General features: G+C 44.9%; 4 protein-coding genes across 8 annotated transcripts; 3 read left to right on the top strand and 1 right to left on the bottom strand.

Annotated features, from left to right (window-relative positions):
* Positions 1-664: 664 nt before the first annotated feature.
* LOC105022025 (lipocalin-like) lies at positions 665-2056 on the top strand. The gene is made up of 6 exons (XM_010890128.3): positions 665-793; positions 964-1103; positions 1216-1295; positions 1373-1486; positions 1620-1721; positions 1846-2056. Exons 1-6 carry the CDS (start codon positions 701-703, stop codon positions 1863-1865), a joined length of 549 nt encoding a protein of 182 aa, XP_010888430.1. The 5' UTR covers positions 665-700; the 3' UTR covers positions 1866-2056.
* An 18-nt stretch (positions 2057-2074) lies between these two features.
* On the bottom strand, positions 2075-5843 carry zgc:194621 (uncharacterized protein LOC795037 homolog). Of its 2 annotated transcripts, none has more exons than XM_010890122.3 (6): positions 5769-5843; positions 4443-5119; positions 3608-3666; positions 3309-3392; positions 2930-3003; positions 2075-2550 (listed from the first exon to the last, which is right to left on the bottom strand). In XM_010890122.3, exons 2-6 carry the CDS (start codon positions 4838-4840, stop codon positions 2506-2508), a joined length of 660 nt encoding a protein of 219 aa, XP_010888424.1. In that variant the 5' UTR covers positions 4841-5119; positions 5769-5843; the 3' UTR covers positions 2075-2505. The 2 variants fall into 2 exon arrangements, with proteins under 2 accessions (XP_010888424.1, XP_010888425.1); XM_010890123.3 differs by having other exon boundaries at positions 5773-5843.
* A 68-nt stretch (positions 5844-5911) lies between these two features.
* LOC105022024 (polyhomeotic-like protein 3) lies at positions 5912-20691 on the top strand. Of its 3 annotated transcripts, XM_034289278.1 has the most exons (12): positions 5912-6013; positions 10614-11424; positions 12120-12263; positions 14182-14271; positions 14487-14688; positions 14791-16119; positions 16218-16471; positions 16944-17103; positions 17828-17939; positions 19104-19224; positions 19651-19867; positions 20040-20691. In XM_034289278.1, exons 2-12 carry the CDS (start codon positions 10633-10635, stop codon positions 20192-20194), a joined length of 3576 nt encoding a protein of 1191 aa, XP_034145169.1. In that variant the 5' UTR covers positions 5912-6013; positions 10614-10632; the 3' UTR covers positions 20195-20691. The 3 variants fall into 3 exon arrangements, with proteins under 3 accessions (XP_034145169.1, XP_034145170.1, XP_019897268.2); XM_034289279.1 differs by lacking the exon at positions 14182-14271; XM_020041709.3 differs by lacking the exons at positions 19104-19224; positions 19651-19867; positions 20040-20691 and adding an exon at positions 18743-18837.
* Positions 20692-21479: 788 nt separating this feature from the next.
* On the top strand, positions 21480-23571 carry LOC105022021 (claudin-11). 2 transcript variants are annotated; one of them, XM_010890120.3, is made up of 3 exons: positions 21480-21898; positions 22205-22312; positions 23073-23571. In XM_010890120.3, exons 1-3 carry the CDS (start codon positions 21673-21675, stop codon positions 23351-23353), a joined length of 615 nt encoding a protein of 204 aa, XP_010888422.1. In that variant the 5' UTR covers positions 21480-21672; the 3' UTR covers positions 23354-23571. The 2 variants fall into 2 exon arrangements, with proteins under 2 accessions (XP_010888422.1, XP_010888421.1); XM_010890119.3 differs by having other exon boundaries at positions 22148-22312.
* The last annotated feature ends 1006 nt before the right edge of the window (positions 23572-24577 follow it).

The following is a 24577-nucleotide window of genomic DNA, read 5'->3' as shown; positions in this document are numbered from 1 at the left end:
CTGTGCAAGTGAAACATTTCCCCCACAACATTTCTCACTCTAACATACATGATGTGAGTGTCCGTGTGTGTGATCAAGGTCTATATTCACAAGGGGATGGGAAGTCATTACGAAAAGAGTAAAACCAGAAACACTGGTCCCCACAAGGTTTTCTTAGCCTGTCCTCAACATGAGAAAAAGTATTTCTGTCTCAGTGGTTAGATTTAGAATAAAACTTTGAATTAAAGATTGTGTTAGTATTGAGGTTACTTCCAGGTTTAGGCATTAATGGTTAGATTTAAAGTTAAGCAGTAAGGCCAGGTTAAGTTTAGGGTAGGGGTTAGGATTAGGTTTTGGGCAAGTGGTTAGGGAAGGTGGATTTCGTTTTTGTCAGTACACAGACAGAAAAACTAACCAACGTGTGTGAGACACCTCTCTCTGGCGCCTCCTGATCTGCATCTGCTGCTGCTTAGCTGGGGGACAGGAGAAGGTTAAATCGTTTTGTTTATATTGTTATTACCCCCCCCCATGTGTGGTTGTGTAAGGTTCAGATTTACATATATTTGGGGGTAAAAGAGGGTGGGGACAACGACTGGATCCAATGGGTGAGGAGAGAGGAGGAGTAGAGAAGAGGCAGTACAAGTGGGAGGATATAAGGGAAACTTTGATATTCGTTTACATCATACCATACACACACACCGGAGAGATCACACACCGGACCATGATGATGATGAGAATAGTAGGCGTTGTGTTGTGCGCTGCCCTGGTGGCCTGTGTTGATGTCATGCCCCAGAAAGACTTCGACCTGGAGAAGGTAAGACAAACGCAGAGGAAGGTGCGGTCCGTGAAGTACCAGAGTGCAGACAGAAAAGATTTCCGGTGTTTTGAGGGTCCCAGAACGGATCCTGATGTGTATCAAATTACAGAGATTCAGAAGAAGCTGGTTCTTGTTTTCATTCGGGCAGTATAATCCTCTCTCCCCAGATGGCTGGTAAGTGGTGGACTGTGGGCTACGGCACCAACGCCCAGTGGTTCGTGAGCCGCAAGGCAAACATGAAGATGGGCATTGACTTGTTAACGCCCACCGCCTCAGGAGACCTGGACATCACCTCCACCAAAGAGAAGTGAGGAGAATGTGCTGGTGGCTGTGTGAGAGGCAGAGCTCAAAGTAAAGTGTGTTGTGTGTACTTACTTGCGCGTGTGTATTGCTATCCCTCATTCGGACTCCTCTCTCAGCGATGATGGTTCTTGCTGGAATGTGACACATTTGGCCCAGAAGACCGACACCCCAGGTCGACTCACTTTCACCAGCCAGCGTGAGTCTACACAAACACACACCCACACACATTCCCCTACCTACAATTCCTCACCTCCACATCTGTTTTCCTCTCAGGTTGGAACAATGACAATGACATGCGTGTGGTGGCTGTCCAGTATGATGACTTTGCTCTGACCCATATCATCATGACCCAAAATGGAGTACCGGAGGTCCTCAACAAGCTCATAAGTAAGTCCACATTTTAGAAATGAGTTCAGGCTTTTTATAATCCCATGGTTTTTATTTGATTTATCACAGGTGCACTTTTAGCCTGGTCATAGTACAGGTGTGTTGTGTTATACTGGTGCTGTTGTGGTTTCAGGTCGCACTCCAGGGGTGAGTGAAGCTCTGCAGCAGAAGTTCAGACAGTTCTCTCTGGACACAGGAGTCCTCTCTGACAACATCGCTATCCTGCCCAAAATCAGTATGTTCAAACGCATCTACACTAACACTCCTATGCGTAGACAGATAGTTTAATATACAGTGTATCTTATACAATCAATTGCATTTGAAATCACCTGCTCCATCTTCTCCCCTCTGTATTGCAGGTGAATGTAGCAAAGCATAGACTGTCATCCATTTCTCGCTCCCGCTTCCATCCATCCTTGGTTTCCCAATCTCATGTCCAAACTGCACCCACCACCACCACCACCACCAACCCCAAAGCACTGCTTCATTTTCTACAAGTGTTATACTGCTGGTATAACTGGGCTGTCATATTGACTTGTGTCAATGTGTTGAAATAAAGAACATAAAAAAGACAGTGTGTTTGTGTAATCCCGAACTTCAAAAGCAATTTAGGTTTTAGGTTTTTAATTAAGTACTTAGTACATACAAACCTATAATACTGTCAGGGAAATATTGGGTTACACCATATATTACACAGTAATAGTGAACTGTATAGTTCTGTTTTACAGTACCAGTCAAAAGTTTGGACACAAACCCATTCAAATGAATAGGTAACTGTGTCCAAACATTTGGCTGGTACTGTACACAATTAACCATCTAAACTGAATTATACATGTTCCATCTATTAACTCTGTATTTCAAACAAAATAAAAGCATCAATGAAAATGAAAAATGGGTCATATAAAATCTAAATTAACACAGTTCAGCATTAAGAGACCTTACAAGCAGACAACAACCATCTCACACACGAACAACAAAGTCTGCACTTTAATGACCACTTGAGCTCTCAGTGTCAGACCTCATCCCAGCACCACCGGTGGCTTTTCTAACATGTACTTCTTCATCTGAAACAATATGCAGGAATCATCCAATGTCAGTGTCTCTGTGCAAGTCAAACATGGCTGAATATATCCTGATATCACGATAATGACATAACTAGAACACAGACGGAAGCCAATTAACCTCTGTCATTTAGGTAATTGGTTACCACTGATCAGGATTGCTAAATGACAATGGGTTGGAGACTTCTAGTCACGATTTCCATATTTGCCTTTCACAGTAATAAAAACGTATCCCATTAAAAGCAGAGTAGGCCGTGTAAATGGGGGGGGGGGGGGGGGGGGTTCTAATTTGGACTGTATGAAACACTTGTACTGACCAGAGAAAATTTGAATAAACCTCACAGGGTTTAGATTTTCTACAGGGACTATGTGCGTTTCTCACCTGTCTCTGCCTCCTTCTGGCCTGCATCTCCTGCTGCTGCTTCAGCCGCACCTCCTCCAGACTCAGGCAGCCACCTTAACACACGTGTGCACACACACACACACACACCTTTGACAACCAGCTATGACAACCAGCTATGACAACTTGTAGAACAATGGCGCCCCCTTTTGGCCATGAACAGAGCTGTCATTAGAGCAGCGCTCGGCAGAGGAAGGGCATTTAGGCTGCCGGCACGTCAAACTACCCCCGCCGTGACTAACCAATGAGGAGACAAGGACTCACTGTGTATGTTAGTGCATGTACAGTGCCTGCTAGGCGATGTTGTTGTTTGCTTGTGTGCGTGCGTGTGTCCGCGTGTGCGCATATGCGTGCGTCTCACCGACACTGCTGGGGTCAATGGAGACATAGGGCATGGCTCTGCTCAGCCTCAGATCCTCTAGGGCAGCCAGCTCCGCCTCCGCCTCTGCACAGCCAATGACAGACACACAGAGTCCTCAATCAACCAATCACCCCCCCCCCCCCACCCCCAACATCAAACCAGTTCCCACAGGGCCTCCCTTGCCCTGTGGACTAATCCTACATGAGGAGGAGGAAGGAGAGGAAGATAGCTATGACATGATTATGATGTATGACAAGCACACTCGTAGCAATGCAACAGACAAAAGCCAGAGGACTTACTTTGCTGGATCTCGGTTCTTTTCTTGGGGTTTGGGGGGATGACTGTGAAAGCTCTGTGACTGAAACCAAGAGGCAGAAACTAAACTAAATAGCAATCACTACCACCCTGGCTTGAAGTGTACACGACAGCAAAACATCAAGTGTTATGGCATTTCAACCACGCAGCTCCAAAACACACACAACCGTTGTCTAAAGGACAGTTTGTAGCATAGTATGAGGTGTTGACAACAATATGGTGAGAGGACTGTGCTGGATACAACACCTGCGTGTCCACGGGTGGCAGGATTATACAGAGAATGACAGATGGCTCAGAGTTAGACACGGAGCTATTCCCAGCCATTCCTGACCCATATCACACACCTGCAAAGACCTACATGGATAGGCCAGGTAGGCGACCCTGTTTTTGGCGCTACAGGTTCTGCAGGACCGTGTCCTAACTAGGCACCACACCGAACCAACCAAGCCAGCTAACTGATCAGTTCAGTTGTACTAAATTAAACACCTGGTCTTCCTGGTCAGTTAATTCAAAAACAGGTAAGGAACACAATCCCAGTGATAGAGTATATATTGAGGTATTGTAGCCCTACAATGAGGTATGGACAGCCAGCCTTCCTGGAGAGCGAATGGATATGCAGGCTTTTGTTACAACCCTGCTTTAGACTCCAGATTGACTTGTTTAATTAATCTGGTGTAAGGGCCATAAAAGGTCCCAGCTGAGCATAGTTTCATACAAGGGCATCAACATGGAATGGGCTAAAAGCACAAACAACAGCTCTCTGGGGCCAAGGCTGACCAGGCACTGGGCGTTGAGAAGGAAAAACTGGTTTTGCTTTACCTCTGAATAGCATAGGGCGCCCTCTGTCTTGATATCCTTTCCTCCTTCTGCCCCAGCTGCGCCGGTTTGTCACACTTTGAAGTTGCCCTTGACTTGGGGGAAGATGGATTTTGGCAGAGCACAGCAGATTTCGAAGAGAGCGTTGTTTTGGGAGCCGTGGAGGTTGACCTCGCTCTCCTTTCGCACCCGGTAGAACAAACCGTACCCTGCTGAGTCTTCGTAACCTCGCAATGGTTCCTATGGATACATCTCGGACAACTCGACGCCCGCGTTTTGCGAGGAGTGACTTTGAGTTGAGATATCGTCGCTGGTTTCTTTTCAACTGGTTTGGCCTTCACCTCGACAACAGTTGTTTTTGTTTCAACAGGCTTTTGTTTGATGACCCTTGTCGTAGGCATCTTATTAGTAAATACAAAATAAATAATTGAAGTCAAATATTCTTTATCTTGTGGCTCACCTCACCTTCAACAGCTAACCGATAGTCATCTTTCTCTGGTCTTAATCCGTTAGATGACTGCGAGGCTATGAGGTCCTAGTTGTTGTGGTAGTAGAACTCATTTTGTCTTCACCTGGTTACCGTTTGTTGAATGGAATCCCATGCCCCTTGCAGGCAAATTAAGTCCAATCGGTTTTACGGTGATCCGATTACGCTATTGACACCAAATCCCTAAATGATCCTTGGCAAGTTAAATATTCAGACAAAATACTTTTATTTTGCTTATAGTCAGTATAAATAAGAGATACCTAGGAAAAGCCACCAAAAAAAACAATTAGACCATATTTAAGTTCATGCAAGAACCACATAGTTTAATCTGTGTGGTCCTCCTGCACAAAGCGTGGTGCTGTCTCGAAGCTCCCTGCATTCAGTGTGAGCGTCACAGCTCTACGGTTCTACACACTGTCTTCCTTCCTCCCACCTGGCGGACTGACTGGTCACCCGCTCTCTGGTCACCCTGAGCGGTCTGCCTACACACAGACACTGATGATGGGCAACCCAAGCTTTCTGAAACCTTTGAGGCTTGCTTCGAAAAACAGATGGACTGACTACATTTCATAGCCAGTAGTGACATCTACTGATCAGAATTAAACATCACACTTAATGTTTATATAGACGTATTTTTCCGTCAGGTTCGAGAAGACTTTGTGGCGCAAGGGCAATCTGTTAAACAGCGGGTTCACATTTGCCTAGGCTACGTAAAATGTATGCAACGAATTATTTCAACAGCAAGTGTTGTTTCAATGGAATTTTGCCCCCCTAAATTGACATGTCCCCGATATTACCTGCTGCGCCATAACTGAAGTTACAAGGGTTGAAAACTTTCGTACCTACATGCGTGAAACAAGGTGTAGCCTGTGTGTGTGAAAGCAACTTGTCACCGGAGAACTTTAAAACCCGGCATTTTGCCACAAGCAGTGGATAAACACGTGATCAAACGAAGCTTCGGACGTCATTAATCACGTGCTATTGTCACTTTGAAACGAGCATCAGCACATTGTGTCGAATCAGTAGTGCTTAAAATCTGAAGAGTGCGTCGGAACTCCGGTTTCAATCTTCCCATCAGTACCCGCAGGTATGAAGGGGTGGGCAGAGGGGACCACGGAGAAACGTTGGAACCCTGGGGTTACGTCTATTAAACATAAACTAAATCTTACTGTGTATTATTTTAACGTATCTGTCACAGGCGTTGAAGAAACATCCGCGTTTGGGGTAGCCGTACTGTAGGCTACTTTCATTTTGTTGCAGGTTTATCACAAACCAGCAAAGTGTAAAACAGTATTTTATTTTGGCTGATGTGACGCAATGGTCCAGGAAGTGGAGCGAGCAAGGTGTCTCAGCCAGTGGTCACAGCAGCACGCCCTTTTTATAACATCGTCCTGAAACGCAGATGAGACTTCCTTCAGTGACATTTAAATGAGTAGCCTTTACAAACATGCATTTCTGGTTATCTGGCGGATCTAGAACAGGCTTGGATGCATGCGTCACATCTGTTTTTTAAGTAGTATGTCGCTTAGCGTATCCAGTGAGCAACATTGGATATAGAGAATAAGCTCGGCTGCGTGCGTCACAGCTGGTTTTGAGTATGTAGCCTCGCCTACCTCAGTACCTGAACTGAGAGTAGACCATTTTTATTACAGGTTCTCCCCTGAGTTCTTGATTCTGCAATAGAATGTACCATTAGTCAGTTCCGCAAACGTTATGTCAAAATATATCAACCATCTAATGCGATACTATAATTCCGCTGGATCTAGAGTGACCACGTCCCAGATTCTGCTGCACCCATTCTGCTTTCTGCCCCCAGCAATTCCAGGCATTTCATCAACAAATTTAAATCCCAATAATCGAAGGACATCCAACCGGTCTATTTTCCTCTTGCACTTCCTTATATATCCTTATATATAGTTATATCGTTGAGATCTGATATTCCTCGCAGCATAACGCGAGATCTGTTCCAACATGCCATTTCGGAAACTAAAGACGTTTGTCAAATCTTGTGTGGTAAATTCCAGGTACTACATTTTTACAAATACGTAATACAAATATTATTACATCATTTTGGAAGTTGAAAAGATGTCCAATGTATTTTGAAAATAGTATTTTCTGGAGGTTGCACATGTATGGATGATTCAAACTCATGTGTCACCTTATCTATGGCTGACCGGTTGTGTCATCTTTATCTGGTCTGACAAACCGTTATACCACTAAAAGATACAGAAGTAAATGTGATGTGCTTGTCAGCTTGGTTACTTTGAAAACGCTGAGGACTTTGAAGTTGGGAAAGCTTCAACACAAAAAAACTATTTTGCACCCTAGATTCATGTGAAGGTTCATGTGAGTTATGGGCAATCAACACGAATTATACTGATGAACATAGTATAAAGTCAAAATGTTTTCTAGTTTAAATTGGGAAAGCCTGGACATGAGAATTAGTTTGGTCCCTAGCTTGTACGGTTCAAGAGAATATATTTGAACTGTAATTACGCAAATAATGTTAGTATAACCAGACTTGACAAACATTAAGTCGGGATAGTCTAAATATGTGAAACAAAGTTCGTTTGGTCTTTGTTGCTTGCACAGTCCAAGAGATTATTTTTGGGTAAATGAATGCTAATTATGCAAATTAGTATATTCATAATTAATAATGTTGGAATAGCCAAAACGTGAAACAAATTTGGTTATGTCTCTAGCTCTAACTGTAGAATAAACTGTTTAATTTTAATTAGTGCAAATTATGCGTAGTAATATAAACGTAGTTGGTAAACACTTAAGGATTTTAATTTGGGATAGCCTTAACATGGAGGAAAACATTTATTTGTAGCTTGATTGGTTCGAGAGATACTTAGGATTAATTAACCCTGCTAATTAGGCTAATTAAAATAGGTTTTTTTATAAATGTTTTATTGAATTTCAATTTAGCATAGCCGTAAAGCTTTAGCTTTGAATAAAGTAACGTATCCCTGTGAATTTCATTCAAACCACTTGACATGTTTAGATGCCAATTTTTAATGCTTATCATTAGAAAAGTAAACATGGTATCAAATATCAGAAAGAAAGCAACTCAAGTTGGGCCAGTCTGAACATATCCGTTGGTTTAGACTGGTTTGATGGTGTATATATGTTTTTGTCCAGATTCAGGTCTATGGCATTTTGTCCCATTGAAATAATTTGGGAGCTGATTTAAATAGTTATTTTTAAAAAAAAAAGGTTAAAACCATCTTAAGCAACCCGAGATAGTTTGGACATTTGACAGTCGGTTTGGTGTTGATAGCGTCCATCGTTGAGGTTCTAGTACAAGTGAAAGAAATCAAATAACAACATTTGGTTTTACTGGAACTCTTCAAAATTAAAGTTTAATGTTTTGAAATTGGGATGACAAAGTTCGTGTCGACTCCCTTGCTTGAAGAGTTCAAGATAATAATGCTATTTTAAAACGTCCAATGAGTTGGCAACATTTCTAAAACATGATTTAGCTTGGTCATAATGGGGTATTGTCTAGATCTGAGGGGAAATAAATAAATGTAATACATTTTAGAATAAGGCTGTAGCCTCTATTTTTTTTTGGAAAAGGTTGAAGGGGTCTGAATGCACTGTAAATATTAGGATAGTAGGTTGTTGCAGAAGACTAGAAACCCTCGCTTATTTTCACGCAGTTACGATTTGTCGACTTAACCCGAATCCTTATAGTTAAATATTCAGACAAAAGACAACTTTCTTCAGATGTAAAGTGAATTCAGATGGAAGGTGGTTGTGGTTCTTCGATGGACAGAAACGAATAACGACCACACTGTAGTGTAGACGATCCCAAGCTAGTGAAAGCAACAGTTAATAACAGCACTGAGTTGTGAAACGTAAATCCGACCTACTACACACAACCACACAGTATCCTAATGAGCTAGAGGTAACGCGAAATAGGCAATAGTTACACAGCATACAGTACCTCTATAAACGCGTTCCTGGCCTATTTGGCACAGCTTATATGAGCCTGGACAACAAACATTCGAAGTTGGCCTTCAGGGTATGACCGCGTCGTTCTTTGAGTGCGAACTTGTGAAGTGTTTGTCATCTCTTTTCAGCGGCAAATAGTGCTGCTAGGTATGTCGTCCGAGGAAGCGGTGTTTGATCATTTGTCGATTATATACGTCATAATATGAAGAGAAGCTAACTAGCTTCGGAACACATTATTTTGTTTACGTTTTATTAAAGCAAGATCTAACCTCTTCCCCAAGTCACCGCGCTCAGATCGCTCAGTTGCTAGGTTAAGCAAAAAAAATAATCCAGACCGACTGCTCAATCCATCCCAGAATTCCTGAAAACTTGGCCAACTTTTGTGGGTACACAATATTGACTATTTTACAAGTGCCCCCCCACGTGAAGCCGCGGACCCTACGGTAGCTGATGTCTGATTGTGTTAACACTGAAACACTTGCATTGAAACACTGCGGCCGCGGTGATGTTTAGAAGGCCAAAAACCCGCGACCTATAAATTTTCACCCGCGACATTGTTTGAAGTAAAGAGGATGTGGGCAGATGTCTGGCAGCCTGCCTATCAACCTTCCCATCACCCTATCAGTCAGTAGCAGAGTTTATAGCTTTCTCACCCATGGGTGCAAACCTTTATCGCGGAGGCCCCCCTACCACCACCACCCCATCGCAAAAGTCTTGCTACCTTATTTCCCAACTAAAAGACGTTTCGAGGGCACATATCGTTATATTTATATTGTATTGCTTTTCTTTTCTCTGAGTGGCAGACATATCTACGTTCCATTTTTATGTTACTTTACTTAATTTTCTACTGTTTAGATCCTTAGCAAACGAGCCCACAAAATCCAACGTTATGCCCAGGGTTGCCAGATTCACTGACAATATAGCCCCAATCACCCGCTGACTCCAAATAAAAACAGCACACTGTCATAAAAAACAACCCAATTAAGTAGGAAACCTCCCCATCTTGCAAAGCTGGCGATCATATAAATGCGTTATGGAATCATAAAAATATACATGTTTATCACTTCAATGTCAACTAAATAGTATGTAGCAGATTAATAATAATATACAAAAAATTCTGTTTGCTATAATTTGTTCAACCATAAGGTAAACTTCTTCGGGGCCCCTGTGATTGGCTGCCGTGGGTGTGGCGCAGCCATTCAAATTCAAACTATGGTTCCGTAGAATAACAGGCCTCATTCAGGAGTTGGTTGTGTTTACTACAAAGGTTATAAATAGGTTAGTATTGAAAAGATTCACCAGGAAGGAATTCCGTGACAGAGCGGCACCAGATGGAATCTACGTTTGGGCTAAAAATAGTCTGGATCGTGACTTATAATGAGGCCTGTCAGGTGGATTTGTGTAACATTATCTCAGCTACATGTTTTTTAAAAGGTTTGTTTGTCTGGTCTTGGAAGTGTTGGCACTTACTGACACTGTAACGGTCTGCTTTCATATACCCTATTTAAGTTTGAGGCCTGGGCTGTGTGGGACAAATATTAGCCTGTTTGCTTACCCTTGCTGGCTTTCAATTTGAAGTGTGTTGTATGCTGTCTAAACGGTCTGTGGGTCCCTGATTTGGTTAAAGGCAGGGGTGTTTCTTTAGTGCAGCAGTAATCATTAACTACGCTGTAAGACAGAGACAGTGTTGATGTTTGATGTGTGTGTGTGTGTTCTTCATTCTGCAGCGAGCTGAACCCTAGAGGTATGGAGACAGACCCCAACTTGGAGACACATACTGAGAGCAGACCAGAGACTGGGGAGGAGAGGACAAAGACCAGAGAGGCCCCCACCAGCCCCCTGTCACTCACAGAGTGTCCAGCTGCTCACACCCCTGCAACACTCACCCCCACTCCCCCTAAAACGAGTTCCTCCTGCCTTAGAACGCTCACCCCCACTCCCCCTAAAACCAGTTCCTCCTGCCCAGCAACGCCCACCCCCACTCCCCATATACAGAGTTCCTCCTGCCCTTCTCAACTCAGCGCCACTCCCTCTACCATACTCTCCCTCACCCATGCATTCACATCCTGTTCTCCCTCTACACCCACACCCAGTCCTCCTAAACTGACGCCCACCCCCTCATCACCTTCACTCACCTGTAAGACCCTCCCTTACGTCTCACCCGCGTTACTCGCCCACGCCTTTACGAATCCCCCCTCGGCCTCTGATGACCCGGTCGCCACAGCAACACTCACCCCTACTCACCCCTTGCACGTCCACTCGCTACCTGTACCCAGCCACACACCCCCACCCCCAAGCCCTACCAAAAAACCCGCTCCTCTCGCCTCCAATCCCCCAACCCTCGGGCCTTCTCCCCCTCTACTCACCTGCCCTACCGTTTCGGCTGTCACGTCTCTGCCCTCCTCCTCTCCAGCCAACAGCAACGTTAGTTCTCCTTCTGGGGCTTCTCCCTTCCTCCTGGCCAATGGGAATGCGAGGACAGCACCCACGCCCGCCTCTCCACCAATCACGCCGTTCCATACCCCTGCCAGCAGACAGGTAACCAACCGCTGTAGGCCATTTGATGATTGACTAAGTCCCTTACAGCCAGTTGATTACATGGGCAGACACTTCCTGAGATGGTCAGAAGAACTGTTAACAATGGCTGTTAACTTCTAGAAATGTCGGGATGCAAGAAATGTTTTCCCACTTACTCCAGGGCTATTTAAAAGCATAAACAAACTGTGACATTATTATACTGGAAATATAGTTCTGGAAAGAAATTAAGAGACCACCTTTTCTTTCCTTTCCAAAAAGTTGAAAAGGAAAGTTTTGAGTGAGGAACAGAAGCGTTCAATTTGCAGTGGTCTCTTAATTTTAACCCTTCTGTTGCTCACTCAAAACCTTCCTTTCCAACTTTTTTGGAAAGGAAAGAAAAAGGTGCAGTGGCCTCTTAATTGTAACCCTGTTAGCCTAGGAACCAATGGTATTTCTTGCAACCAAGTCAACAATCCTCTTTCAAAGGCTTGTTTTAAAAACACTCAAGTACCCATTGCACATGCCTTGCTATTTGGATTATGTAGACATCATTGATGGATCAAGCCAGTTGAATATCCTTCCTGCTTCGTTTTGCACTTGTAGATGTTTGCGTTTTGGCCTCGCTTTGGATTAAAGCCGCATATTTTATTCTATAATATTTTATCATGAGTGTTGTATTCAAAATGGGTCCGAAATAAACCACTGCCTCTTCTCAGGTCCATCGCACCCTATATAAGCCTAGTCTGCCGCAAGCCAATCGGAGCACCTCACCTGTCAGACAGAGGGTTTCCCAGCAGGCTTTGCTCCTGGGTCGGAGTCCTTGCTCCAGCCGAGACCAGATGCTGCTCAGGGCCCAGATGGTAACAACACACAAACACACACATACACAACTATTCTATGCTTGTAAAAAAACATTCAACAGTGACCCGAAAACGTAACCCTAAATCTGACCCACGACTAACTGTAACCCTAATCCAAAGTGCACTTTTTATACCAAACCAGTGATATTTCCCCAAGAGGTCAAACCAGTGATATTTCCCCAAGAGGTCAAATGTTCCTGGTTTTACTGTTCTTGTGGTGTGAAAGCCAGTATAAATAAAGCTTTTAGATTAGATTCAACTTTGTCATGGAACAGTACAAGTACAGTACAACGAAATGCAGTTTGCTTCTAACCAGAAGTATTAAGAATATGTATGTACAAGTGGAATGTATAGATGTGCAATTAATGCCAATGCATTACGCGGGACATTTACAGGTATTAAGTATAACGTAGGTATGTACAAGTGGGATAAATAGTTGTGTGGGTGCAAGTGGCAGTTCTCAATGGCATCTGAATTTGCCGTCGAGGCAAATTCTAGGAGAAGGGCAACAAGCAAAACTGAACTGCAGGGCTAGCAGCAATGAGGTTCCTGAGGTAGACGTGTGTGTGACAATAGAAGATGCAAGTACAGTGGCAAAATGTGCAATGAGGACAAGTTGAAGGTGGAAGTCGGCATGTGCAAATGAGGTACAGGTAGAGCAGCAATGTACCTGTAGGGAACTGAAAACTGAACCTTATCAGACTTGTAAGGCGATGACAAAGTCCAGTGGTACAAAGGGTGGGTAAAGATAGCGATGGCAAGTCACAGAGTTCAACAGGGTTACAGCAGATGGGAAGAAACTGTTCCTGAGCCTGCTGGTACAACGAAGAGGCCTGTACCGCCTGCCTGATGGGAGGAGGGCAAACGGTTTGTGCATGGGTGTGAAGGGTCCCTGGTGATGCCGCATGCCCTACGCAGACATTGCTTGCGCAGGAGGTCTACAATGGCTGGGAACGGGGTACCTGTGATGTGCTAGCCAGGTTTCACCACCCGATGCAGGGCTTTCTGGTCGGCTACAGAGCAACCACCAAGCCGCACTGTAGCATGGTTCGTCAGAATGCTCTCGACTGTGCCGCAGTAAAAGTTCACAAGGATCTTCGGAGACCGACAGGGCCTTCTTCAGTCTCCTCAAAAAGTACAGGCCCTGCCACGCCTTTTAGACCAGCGCTGAGGTGTTAATGGACTAGGAGAGGTCCTCTGTGATGTGGACACCCAGGAATTTGAAGCTGGGCACATGCTGCACCTCATTGCTATTGATGTTCTGTTGATTCTTCAATTCAATAAAGGCTTATGTACAGTTGCCCATTTACCAAAGCAATGTACATCTGAAGCATTACAGAAAAATTGACTACTAAAGTAACAGTGTATGTATTTCATCAAAAAAAGAAAATGGTAACATAAAATACATCCACAAGGACTCATGGTTGTGATATGGTGGGGCTTTGTCTCTCATATTATGACAGTTCAGGACATAATGTGCTGTGAGAGCTACTGTTTCAAAATGTTCCCCTAAAAAGCAGGCATTTCAAAAATACATGTAGTTCCTACTTAAAATGTGTTTATGAATGTCTTATTGAGTCATGCCAGGATTGGTCGGGTGGGAACTGTGGTTCATTCTCTGTTTCATCCAGCCCACAGCTCTCTCTCTTGCTCTGTCTTTGTCTCTCGCTCTCTTTCTCGCTCTCTCTCTCTCGCTCTGCCTTTGTCCTGCTTTCTCACTCCATCTTTGTCTCCTTCCCTCGCTCTGTCTCCCTCACTCTCTCTGTGTCTGCTCTTGAGCAAGGCACCAACCCTCACCGGTTCAGGGTTGTTATCGTTAATGGCCGTGTTTTGCGTGTGGAACAGGACACCTAAGCACCCTGTGTTTGACCCCCTCCGTCCCTCTTCCTGGCTCTGTATCTTTTTCTCAAATTTTCAGCTGATTTTCACCTCTACAATACGGCCTGTCCTTTCCTCCTCTTCCTCCTCATCCTCCTCATCCTCTTCCTCTCGCCCTGGCTCCGCTCAGGTGAGCAGTTCGGCTGGTGTGTTAGGTGTGTGAGGTCATTTTGATGTCTCACTTGTTCAACTCAACTTTCTTCCTCCACCTCAACACCTGTTCTCTCCCTCTGTCTTTCTCTCACTTTGCATCTCTTTTCTCTCTGCCCCTCACTCTTTCTCCCCATCCCTCCCTCTCCCTTGTAACCTCCTCGTCTTCTGTCTTTCCTCCTCCTTGTCTCTTAGCTCCAGAGTCTAACCCTGCGCCCCTCAGATCCCGCAACGCTCACCATCCCCCCGTCTTTACGTCTGAAACCACCCTCCTCTTCCTTGATCTCTCGTCCGCGCACACCGATATTTCCCCCTTTACGACCTCGCCCCCAGTCCAGTTCCATGGAAACAGACAGACAGACCACACCCACACGGCACCACTCAGTCCCTCCTCCAAGTGAGTAATGAACACAAGATGATCATCTGTCCGAATGATTTACATTTGATACAGTGTCCAATAAAACCATTCACTATCTCACTTTCTTTGTGTTCTTTCCAGCTCTTTACCCTTCTGTGCGTTCAGTACCTCTGAGACCCAGACTTCATTCCCCAAATGGCCACAGAGCGGTGCCGCCGAGACACAGTCCCACACTGCGACAAATCACGTCTGCTCCTGACCATCTGGTTCTGCCCGGCAGACATTGGACTGGACCAGTCAGTAATCTGTCATCTCAAAACCCATCCAAACAGTCCACCCCAGGTCAATCGCTTAGCCCTTGCTCTAAGCCTCTCCCGTTGGGTTCTACTTCCTGTTTTGATCGGTTGCCACCGGCATCTAGGCAGCTTCAAATGATTGCCCTCTCTGCCGGATCCACCAGCCATCTCAGCAGCCAACCACGGCCTGCTGCCAACACACACACCCTGCCAGCACACACACAGCGTGTTGATTCTGTCCAATCAACACGTTTCGTTTTTGAGAACTCACCTACTCATCTCAATGCCCTACAACAGAGGACTTCTGATCAAATCTCTCCCACATCCTCCGTCCACATAGCCAACTCACCCTTGCACTCTCTCTATGATCCACAAGCAGAGCTGGAGAAAGAGGGGGTGAGGGAGGAGAGAACGGGGGAGGGAGTAGAGAAACAGGTGACGGGAGAGGAGGAGGGTACTGGAAGAGGAGAAGAAAAGCAGAGTGAGATGACTGGTATAGAGGTTAAAGGGGAGCGAGGAATGAAGAAGGAGGAGAAGCAGAGAAAGAGGATTGGGGTAGAGGAGGAACAGGGAGAGAAAGAGGCTGTGAAAGGAGACGTGGAGGGGACCACCGTTTCCCCGGCCAGTCTGTTGGACCCACGGCCTTGTGCCGACCCGGCTACTCAGAACCACGCGTCTCTCGATACCCTGCATAATTCCAGCACTCAGATGTACACACCTTTGTCCTCAGAACCACCCATGGACCTCCAGACACCAGCCGACATTCCCTTAGAGCCTTCCTCAGAACCGCCCATGGACCTCCAGACACCATCCGACATTCCCTTAGAGTCTTTCTCAGAACCACCCATGGACCTCCAGACACAATCCGACTTTCCCTTAGAGTCTCCCTCAGAACCGCCCATGGAACTACAGACATCATCCGACATTCCCTTAGAGCCTCCCTCAGAACCGCCCATGGACCTCCAGACACAATCTGACATTCGCTTAGAGCCTCGCTCAGAACTGCCCATGGACCTCCAGACATCATCCGACAATCGCTTAGAGCCTCCCTCAGAACTGCCCATGGACCTCCAGACACCATCTAACATTCCCTTCGAGCCTCCCTCAGAACCACCCTATCTGGACTCGCAGGAAATCTGTGAGAACATGTCCACCCAGTCTGACAACCAATCAGGTACTTGCTTTTCCATTTCCTTGAGCATTGGCCTTTCATTGAAACCCTTATCCAATGTGTTAACGTCTCCTCTTCCATCTTCTCTTCTTCCTCCCCAGTCTTGTCCAGTCTTTCCTCTCAGTCTTCCCCCACCTCACCCTTCTTCACCCCTCCGTCAGACCTCCCCCCTCCTCTCCTGCCCGTTAGCCCCTCCCAGCCAGGGACCCTAAGCGTTTCGCACAGCCGCCCTGACAACCTCAGCTTATCACAACGTGAGCCTTGGAAACAGAGGGCGTGGCCAGAGGGTGAGAGGCGTGTCCTAACTCACCTGGTGGAGGGTTTTGTCATACGCGAGGGCCTGCAGGCATTCCCGGTAAATACTCAGATTTTAGAGTGAAATACGTCTTCCTACTTCTAGCTGGTGTCACTTTTACATTGAATATAGAATCTGCTCAGCCAAGTCAAAGCTCATCTCTATCCTGGCACCTCAGTGGTGGAACCAGCTTCCTCTTGAGTCTGCAACAGAGTCCCTGCGTGTTTCCCCAGAACTCCTGCTCAGCTGCCCCCCACCTACAGTAGTATGGAGGTGGACTCACCCCCGCCTAGCATAGGGGTGGACTCACCCCCGCCTAGCATAGGGGTGGACTCACCCCCGCCTAGCATAGGGGTGGACTCACCCCCGCCTAGCATAGGGGTGGATTCACCCACATGTGTGGCTGTCCCACCTTACTGTAAAACGCCCTGCAGTTGAGCATCTGCTAAATGACCGAAATGTGTATATATATATATATTTTTTAATGTATTTGTTATTTTGTGTGTGTGTGTGTGTGTTTATACCTATACAGATGACACGCTCATCTCTCTTGTTGGGTGAGCAGAAGGGTGTGTCTCAGAATATAAACTCAGAGGAGGCGGGGACATTACCATTTACAGACACACCAGAGCCACCCGAACATTCCAGCGAATCAGAACAGGAGCGCACGTCTACGGACGACCCCCTGACAGGTAAACTCTCTTCATCCCCTGGGGACGGTCACAAGCTGTCTACCTTCATTCTGCCTACTGGATAGGATTAAGTACATAGAAAAATTCTTCATATTTATTGACCTGAACTCCAGAATGATTGACCTCCTGGAAAATATGTGCAAAAATTTATTTATTTTTTTCGTTGTTTGTCAGCTTGATCTATGAGAGGAATCTAACCTTCAAGTGTGTCATGATTGACTCATCTCAAAATACTTATGAACCAAATCCAAAAGAAGCCTTATGAAGTCTTAAGTGGTTAATCATGACTTCCTGTTTCACTGGGGTACAATAAGGTGACTTGTCAAACTGAGTAGGTCATCTACCAACATAGGAGATCAAAGAACAGAAAATGTTATGCGACTACATGGCTATAGAAAATAATTGCTACATGCCTTCAAAAGAACGTCCCCACTGTCAGATTTCTCTTATATTTTCAAGTTGACAAAAGTATTTTTTTAAGGCCTTTTTAGGTTATTTTTACCATGGGCAAAAGTTCTGGAGGGCACTTTGAAGATATGCTTTGAAAACCCAGACTCTTGATTCTGAAACAACATTGAATTAATATTTGTTACCCAACGCACACTGAAAATTGTAAACAATTTACATAGATAGATAAAGGAAATGTTTTGGTGTTGTCGTATACTAATTCACGTGCGTGCGTGCTTTAAATGTATTCATGGTTTTGTATGTGAAACCCCTCTAGCACCAAAAGAGAGACAAAAGGGAATGTTGCAGTGTGAGTCCTGTGGGAAGAGAGGCCACGCCCACTCTTTCCAACGCTCCAAGAGATACTGTTCCACTTCCTGTGCCCGCAGGTCAGCTACATTCCCCGTTGTGACGGCAAGATATTTTGTACATCATGTTTTCACATTGTCCTGCCTCAGTGTTTCATGCATTTAGATAAAGATTCTACACGCCACACCTTTGAAGGTGCACTCCGGTCAGTTTATCACCCATTTGAAATTTCCAAGCACCCCCAAAAACACACTGTTCTCAACGACCAACCTTTCCTTGAAAAATGTAATTACGGCTGGTGAGTGACATTCACACTCTCTGATAAAACAAGGGTCATGTGGGCAGCAGATCATTTTTGCTGCCCACCTCTACCAACAGGCTTAGGTACTTGCACGAATTATTAACTCAGTTCTAATTATATATTTTTGTTATGTTGTTTCACTGTAAAACAGCAGTGCTCCAATATAGTGTACAGTGCTGCTTTCAAGCTTGAAACTCTCTAAGACACTGACATGACAATAGTTTTCATAGGGACTGAATCTAGTTCAGGTGTTCAGTACACATTCATAAACACAGTAAATACAGTCATGCAAAGGATGTGGTCAGGTGTTTGTGTCAAATGTGAGAAACACTGGGGAAAGGACACAGGATCTTTCTTTCTTAGTACTCTGTCTTCCTCTCACTCTACCTATTTCTGTCTTTGCTTCTCTCTTTTTGTTTCTCTCTGTCCCTCTCCCCCTCAATTTCCTTCTCCCTGTCTCTCTGCCTGCCTATCTGTCTCTATGCCTGTCTGTCTCTATGCCTGTCTGTCTCTCTGTCTCTCTGCCTGTTTGTCGCTCTCTATCTCTGTCTGTCACTCTGTCTATCTCTGTCTGTCTATTAGTTGTTAAATGTTCCACCAACTTTTTCAGTTTTGTGTTGGCCCTGACCAAGCTTTTTTGAAATGTGTTTGCTGTCATCATATTTGAAGTGGGCATATATTTTTCAAGAAATTGTAACATTTCTCAGTTTCAACATCTGGAAAATGTTGTCTTTGTAATACATACTATTCAATATAGAGTTTGAATGATTTGCACATCATTGCATTCTGTTTTCATTTACATTTTACACAGCGTCCTAAAGTTTTTGGAAATGGGGTTGTAAGTCTGTCTGTCTGTCTATAGGTATAATGTAGGTCTGTCTGTCTATAGGTATAATGTGGGTCTGTCTGTCTATAGGTATAATGTGGGTCTGTCTGTCTATAGGTATAATGTGGGTCTGTCTAAGCGTCTGCGTGCTCTGAGTGCTGGCAGCCGGCCAGAGGGGCGGAGTCCTGAGACAAACAAGGTGGAGTCTGTTCCTGGGAAGCCCCTCCTACTGAGACTGGTCAGTTACAACTCTGATGCCTGATTCACATTTGTCTGCCGATAGGGTTTCCTTCTGAAACACATCTTGAAACATTTTTGGGATATTTACATATATTTTAGAAATTGTCTCAATCCGACCAGTGAAAGTGAGTAAGACACAGGCATTTGTTGTATTAAAATATATTTTTCTTATTATTATTTTCCTCTATCCTGTGTTCGTTGCACTCGGATTGTAGTCCAGAAAAGTTTTACACATTCAAATTAAATAACTACTTTTTTTACATGCTTTCTGCTGAAAAGGTTTACCATATCACACAGAATGGGTGATTTAGTATACAACAAACATTTCTAAATAAAGATCCCCATGCTCATTACCCCTGTAGAAGAGCCTTTTATGATTCTAACCCAGTCCTTCACAAATTTCCCCCCACATGACACACTTTAGCCCCGTGAAATATGGAGTGCCCGTCGCCATGACTACGAAGAGGCGGGGGAGCGTGCCGTTCCCATGACAACCAGGCTAGAGCGCCGAGCAGCACGGAGGGCAAGGAGAGCTTCGGAGCCAGTGATGACCCCTGCCAGCCCCCCCGTGACCCCCGCTGACCCGACACTTGCACAGTGGAGCGTGGAGCAAGTATGGGACTTCATACACACCCTGCCAGGTAATGCAACGCCCCAGTGTGTGGGTAGCCGTCTCTATCGACGCCGTTCCTTTTTTGTTAAGACTTCCAGAGTTATCAAAAACTGCTAAAACCTCATTGTATAAACGCAGAAGAGCCGTCTGCTGAGGCTTGTCCGTTTTGACGCGTGCGTGTGTGTGCGTGTATTTCATAGGCTGTAGGGAGGTCGCGGAGGCGTTCCGTGTTCAGGAGATAGACGGCCAGGCCTTGCTGCTTCTGACCGAGGACCACCTGATGACAAGTATGAACATCAAACTCGGACCGGCCCTGAAGATCTGCGCCCACATCAACGCACTCAGACACAGATAGAGGGGAGGGGGAGGTGAGGGGGAGGTGACGAGGTCAGGTGAGGTTGGGTGGGCGATAGTGATGGAAACGATTGAGAACGGGGGGGACTGAGAAGGATGTCAAAGGGCGATTATGAGCTGGGAGCAGTCGGAGACGGGACAGGTTTTTCTATTTTATTGTGTCTGTAAATATTTAACAATGAAGTGTACTGGATGTGAATCTTAAATTGTTTATTGTATTTGTAATATAAAATATAGTGTATTTGCCTGTTTGGTATTATTTCAGGTTGTGGTATCACTTTTAAAATGTATTTTAATTTGCAAAGTGCATACAAAAACATTTTTATTCACTGTGTAAAAATGTGTCAACTAAAGAAATTATACAGGTTTTTATATATAATCAGGCAAAAATGTAAATCTTATTTGACTTGTAATCATGTCAATAATGTGAGATAATGTAACGTTTTCCCTTTCCCCGCCTCTTCAATCACTACTGTAATAAATCCAGTATTTTATGGACTGCGTTACATTGTTTTATTACCGAGGTATTATCCTCTGTGTGTTACCCAACAAGCAGCCGTTTTTGACCTAAGCTCTGCTTTTGGACAATTACAATATAGCCCTTTATCTTAACTCCTCCCCCTAATTTACTGATTGGTCAAATAGTTCGGAAGTGCAACTCCTTCGAAGGTTTTACTTTCCTCCTCTTCTCATCGAGACAAGTATGTGGAAGACAGAATTCCTGGCCAGTATTTAATGCCTCCAATTCAGGTGAACTAAGGAGTTGGTGTTTGCGATGTGTTGTCAGGCTTACTCTGGCCACAAGGTGGCGATGATGATTCTGGTTTGCTAGTAGACGTGACGCTAGGTCAGTATTTTTGCTGTTTGAATGAAAATAATGAAAAAGATAAAAGAAGTGTTAATTAAATAAAAAGAATGCAGAATATTTATATTCATATCACCAATGCTTCTCTGGACGATGGAGTTCAGACATGGAAAACATGATAAAGCAGCATAAACCCGTTATTTCCTAACTAGCCTTGTTTATGCCAAAATAAGAGCTCTTTGCAGTTTCTGTACTGCTGGAATTTGTTTTCAAAACATAAATGGTGTCAAATAAATCATAAAGCACACACACACACACTTCAGCTTACCATCGTAGCACCCATTCCATCTCTGGTTCATATTAGCTGCACCATGCTTTCTTCTGATTGGTTGAAAGTTGGGTTTAGTTTTTTTCCCCTCCACTATAAAACTCAATCTGCACATTTTGGGCTGTTCTTTACACATGCCTTAGCACACTTGGACCCAGAACTATAACACCTATGTTACCTTTTGGAATGTAACGACACCTTATTTTTGATTGGCTAAGTTATCAGTATTTTTGGGTCAGCTTTTTTTCTCTCCACTGGACTTAAGCATTTTATTCTTAGAAAAGAATAAAGCAAGAATATATATTTTTTTGGAGTTGGGTCAAGCGTCGCCGTCGCAGTAGGTTTCATGGCACGCGTGTGTAGGCAGGTAACCGGGGGCGTGGCAAGCTTTGCAGGCTGGGTAGGCATTATCATTGCCACGGCGACCCACGACTGGGTGCGCACCTGCGAGTACACAGTCACCACCTGCCTGCGCATGGACGAGCTGGGGACGAGAGGCCTCTGGGCAGAGTGCGTCACCTCCCAGTCACTTTACCACTGCGTCACGCTCAACCAAATCCTCACACTGCCAGGTGAGGGGTGTGTGTGTGCGTGTGTGCGTGCGTCTGGGTTTCTAACCAAATCCGTAAACCACAAATAGACCAATGAAACCTTGTTAGTGTGGTGAGAAAGTTTTTTTTATGTCCTAGACAATTACAGTTATGATGCTGTACCTGCAAATGTAGAGAATAACAGCAGGTTCCAATTCATACAGTAAATGTCAACAGAGATATTTCTGTTCATTCTGTGGTTGGGATGTCCGTTGACCCCCCCACCCCCAGCGTACATCCAGGCATGTCGGGCGCTGATGGTGTGTGCCTGTCTGTTGGGTCTGCCAGCTGTCGGCCTGGTTCTGATGTCCATGCCCTGTGTCCGGCTCGAAGACGAGATCCCCGCCACCAAGAGACGTCGCGCTGTCCTGGGGTGTGCACTCCTCTTCATCATGGGTTAGTGGGACATGATATGGCTGATGTCGTGCAGGAAAACACACTGGAATTTATTCAAACTAGCAACAGCTACACACACACACACACACACTCACAAACACACACACACAGCTAATTCTGAACAGTGACAGCATGTCATGTGGTAGTAGTAGGCGAGCTGTGTCAATAATACATTGCACTAAAATTCATGTTGATCAATGATTGTGAGGCTTTGGGATGTTTGGATACATGTCAGACCAACAGGGACCACACTGGGAAGGAGAAATCTCACTGCCTCATTTTGTCTGTTTCAAAATAACTTAATGGCCTCCGTAGACGAACAACAGCTGATAGAGCCACACCCCCGAGGATACTGGAACTTAGGGTTTTGCCTAAGAGCAAATCGACTTAAACCAAACGATAAATCTCAGTTCGTCCACCATCTTTGAAATACTTCTGGGGAGGACAGATAATGACTGGAACGGAACGAATGGAATGGTGTCAAACACGTCACACACGTCTTCCGTTTATTTGATTTAAAGGAATGATTACGAGGCGCCTCATGCTCTCGAAATAACATTATTTCTGACCACGTCAGTGTTTCTGCCTTCCTGTGTAGGACAGGAAGTCCCTGTCAGAAGCCCTGTGACGGGGATAGATGCAGCCGGGGGTCAGCAGGTGACTCATCTCTCCCTCCTCCTCTCCTCCCTCCTCCTCTCCTCCCTCCTCCCTCCTCCTCTCCTCCCTCCTCCTCTCCTCGCTCCTCCTCTCCTCCCTCCAGCCGTCTGCGGTTTGGTGTCCACCATATGGTTTCCTATAGGCGCTCATGCGGAGGAGGGTTTGATGTCATTCGGCCCCTCGCTGTATGCCGGATGGACCGCCTCAGTCCTCTGCCTGCTGGGGAGCTCCATGGTCCTCTGCTGCCTTCCTAAAGACCCCTCAACGAGCTTCCAGTGGCGGGAAAACTACCACGCCAGGCCACCAGGGGCCACCAAAAGGGACATCAGCCCTGCCGCTTCCATGGTTGTCTCGGGCAACCACGCCAAGAGCGCGCTCGTGTGAGAACGTGCGCAATGTGAGAGAAAGGGGTTGAGTTCCAGGCCAGTCGCATTGCAGATGACTGCCAGGGCGCACAACATCCAGATACCTAGGTCTTTATCGTTTCGGTTAACCGGCTCACATCCATTGTGGGACCCACAATCGTGGGTTCATGCAGTGTGATTTTGTCGGGCAGGAAAAGGAGATGAGCTGCAGAACAACACATTGTCATCCACCGTTTGGACTTTCACATGGCTGGTCAGCCTTGCCCACCATAACCAGGACATAATGATGAGACTATTTTTGCCTCCTTCTTAGCAATGGGGATAGTAATCCACAAACTTGCATCGGATATACTTTCAAAGAAAGAGACTCCCCTTCACTTCCTGAAGGAGGGCGCTCCCTTTTCCCAGAATGCACTGCACTGCTCAACAGGGAAAGCTTTTATAAAATATTTTGTCTAAAAGTTGCCAGAAAGTCAGGTGTTTCATCAGTAAACTCACAACATTAAGTATTACCAACCTTCAAATTGACCAAAGAAACCTAATGTATCAAAATACAAAATGTGTTTAATCGTGACAGGATTGAAAACTTTCTCATTGCCTCCACATACAAACATATAATTTAGCCGTTTGACAAGTTACTTTTGCATTGACAGATTTTTATGTGAGTTGGGGCCCTCGCTCTGCCTCTTCCTCTCAACCATGACCTCATCCTGTCGGCCATGACCTCACATCCTGCCAGTCAGGAAGCTGGCCAGGTAGTACTATCCTGAACACTTTATTTCCCAGAGTTCTATACTGTTCTCTGAAATTCAACTCCTTGCTGAGGTTGTGTTCTAGTGCAGTGAGTGGACACACCACTCATCTCAGATGTGGTAACTACATACAATGTTTTATTGAACATTTTTATGAAGACAATAGAATACAGATCACTCTCAACACATTGCCACACTCAACACACAGTACTTAGCAAATGTCTTAGGCTACTGAAAGTTGAACTAAACACATTTATTTGAGTAGTAAGTATTTATTTGCACAAAAAAAATCTATTTTTTTACAAATTAACCCTTACTAGCAAACTATATGGCTTTAGTTTGAATTTCATCTGGCTAAGACTTTTGCCCAGTACCATAAATGTTCTCCTAAATTATCCTCTTATATCACTTAAATTAGCTTAAATAATTTCAACCAACTTATCCATGTACAATGTCACACCAGAAATGTCAGAATATTATGTAGTGTGAAA

Source organism: Esox lucius, chromosome 21, assembly GCF_011004845.1.
Source record: "Esox lucius isolate fEsoLuc1 chromosome 21, fEsoLuc1.pri, whole genome shotgun sequence".
Taxonomy (NCBI): Eukaryota; Metazoa; Chordata; class Actinopteri; order Esociformes; family Esocidae; genus Esox; species Esox lucius.
This window is presented reverse-complemented; position numbering and strand designations above follow the sequence as displayed.

Coding starts and splice junctions, on each gene's coding strand:
- LOC105022025 (XM_010890128.3), top strand. CDS start 701: ATGATGATGATGAGAATAGTAGGCGTTGTGTTGTGCGCTGCCCTGGTG. Junction 794..963: donor AAGACTTCGACCTGGAGAAG/GTAAGACAAACG, acceptor CTCTCTCCCCAG/ATGGCTGGTAAGTGGTGGAC. Junction 1,487..1,619: donor GGTCCTCAACAAGCTCATAA/GTAAGTCCACAT, acceptor TTGTGGTTTCAG/GTCGCACTCCAGGGGTGAGT.
- zgc:194621 (XM_010890122.3), bottom strand. CDS start 4,840: ATGCCTACGACAAGGGTCATCAAACAAAAGCCTGTTGAAACAAAAACA. Junction 3,004..3,308: donor CATTGACCCCAGCAGTGTCG/GTGAGACGCACG, acceptor ACGTGTGTTAAG/GTGGCTGCCTGAGTCTGGAG. Junction 2,551..2,929: donor CCAGAAGGAGGCAGAGACAG/GTGAGAAACGCA, acceptor ATATTGTTTCAG/ATGAAGAAGTACATGTTAGA.
- LOC105022024 (XM_034289278.1), top strand. CDS start 10,633: ATGGAGACAGACCCCAACTTGGAGACACATACTGAGAGCAGACCAGAG. Junction 11,425..12,119: donor ATACCCCTGCCAGCAGACAG/GTAACCAACCGC, acceptor GCCTCTTCTCAG/GTCCATCGCACCCTATATAA. Junction 14,689..14,790: donor CCACTCAGTCCCTCCTCCAA/GTGAGTAATGAA, acceptor TGTTCTTTCCAG/CTCTTTACCCTTCTGTGCGT.
- LOC105022021 (XM_010890119.3), top strand. CDS start 21,673: ATGGCACGCGTGTGTAGGCAGGTAACCGGGGGCGTGGCAAGCTTTGCA. Junction 21,899..22,147: donor CCAAATCCTCACACTGCCAG/GTGAGGGGTGTG, acceptor CCCCACCCCCAG/CGTACATCCAGGCATGTCGG. Junction 22,313..23,072: donor TGCACTCCTCTTCATCATGG/GTTAGTGGGACA, acceptor TCCTCCCTCCAG/CCGTCTGCGGTTTGGTGTCC.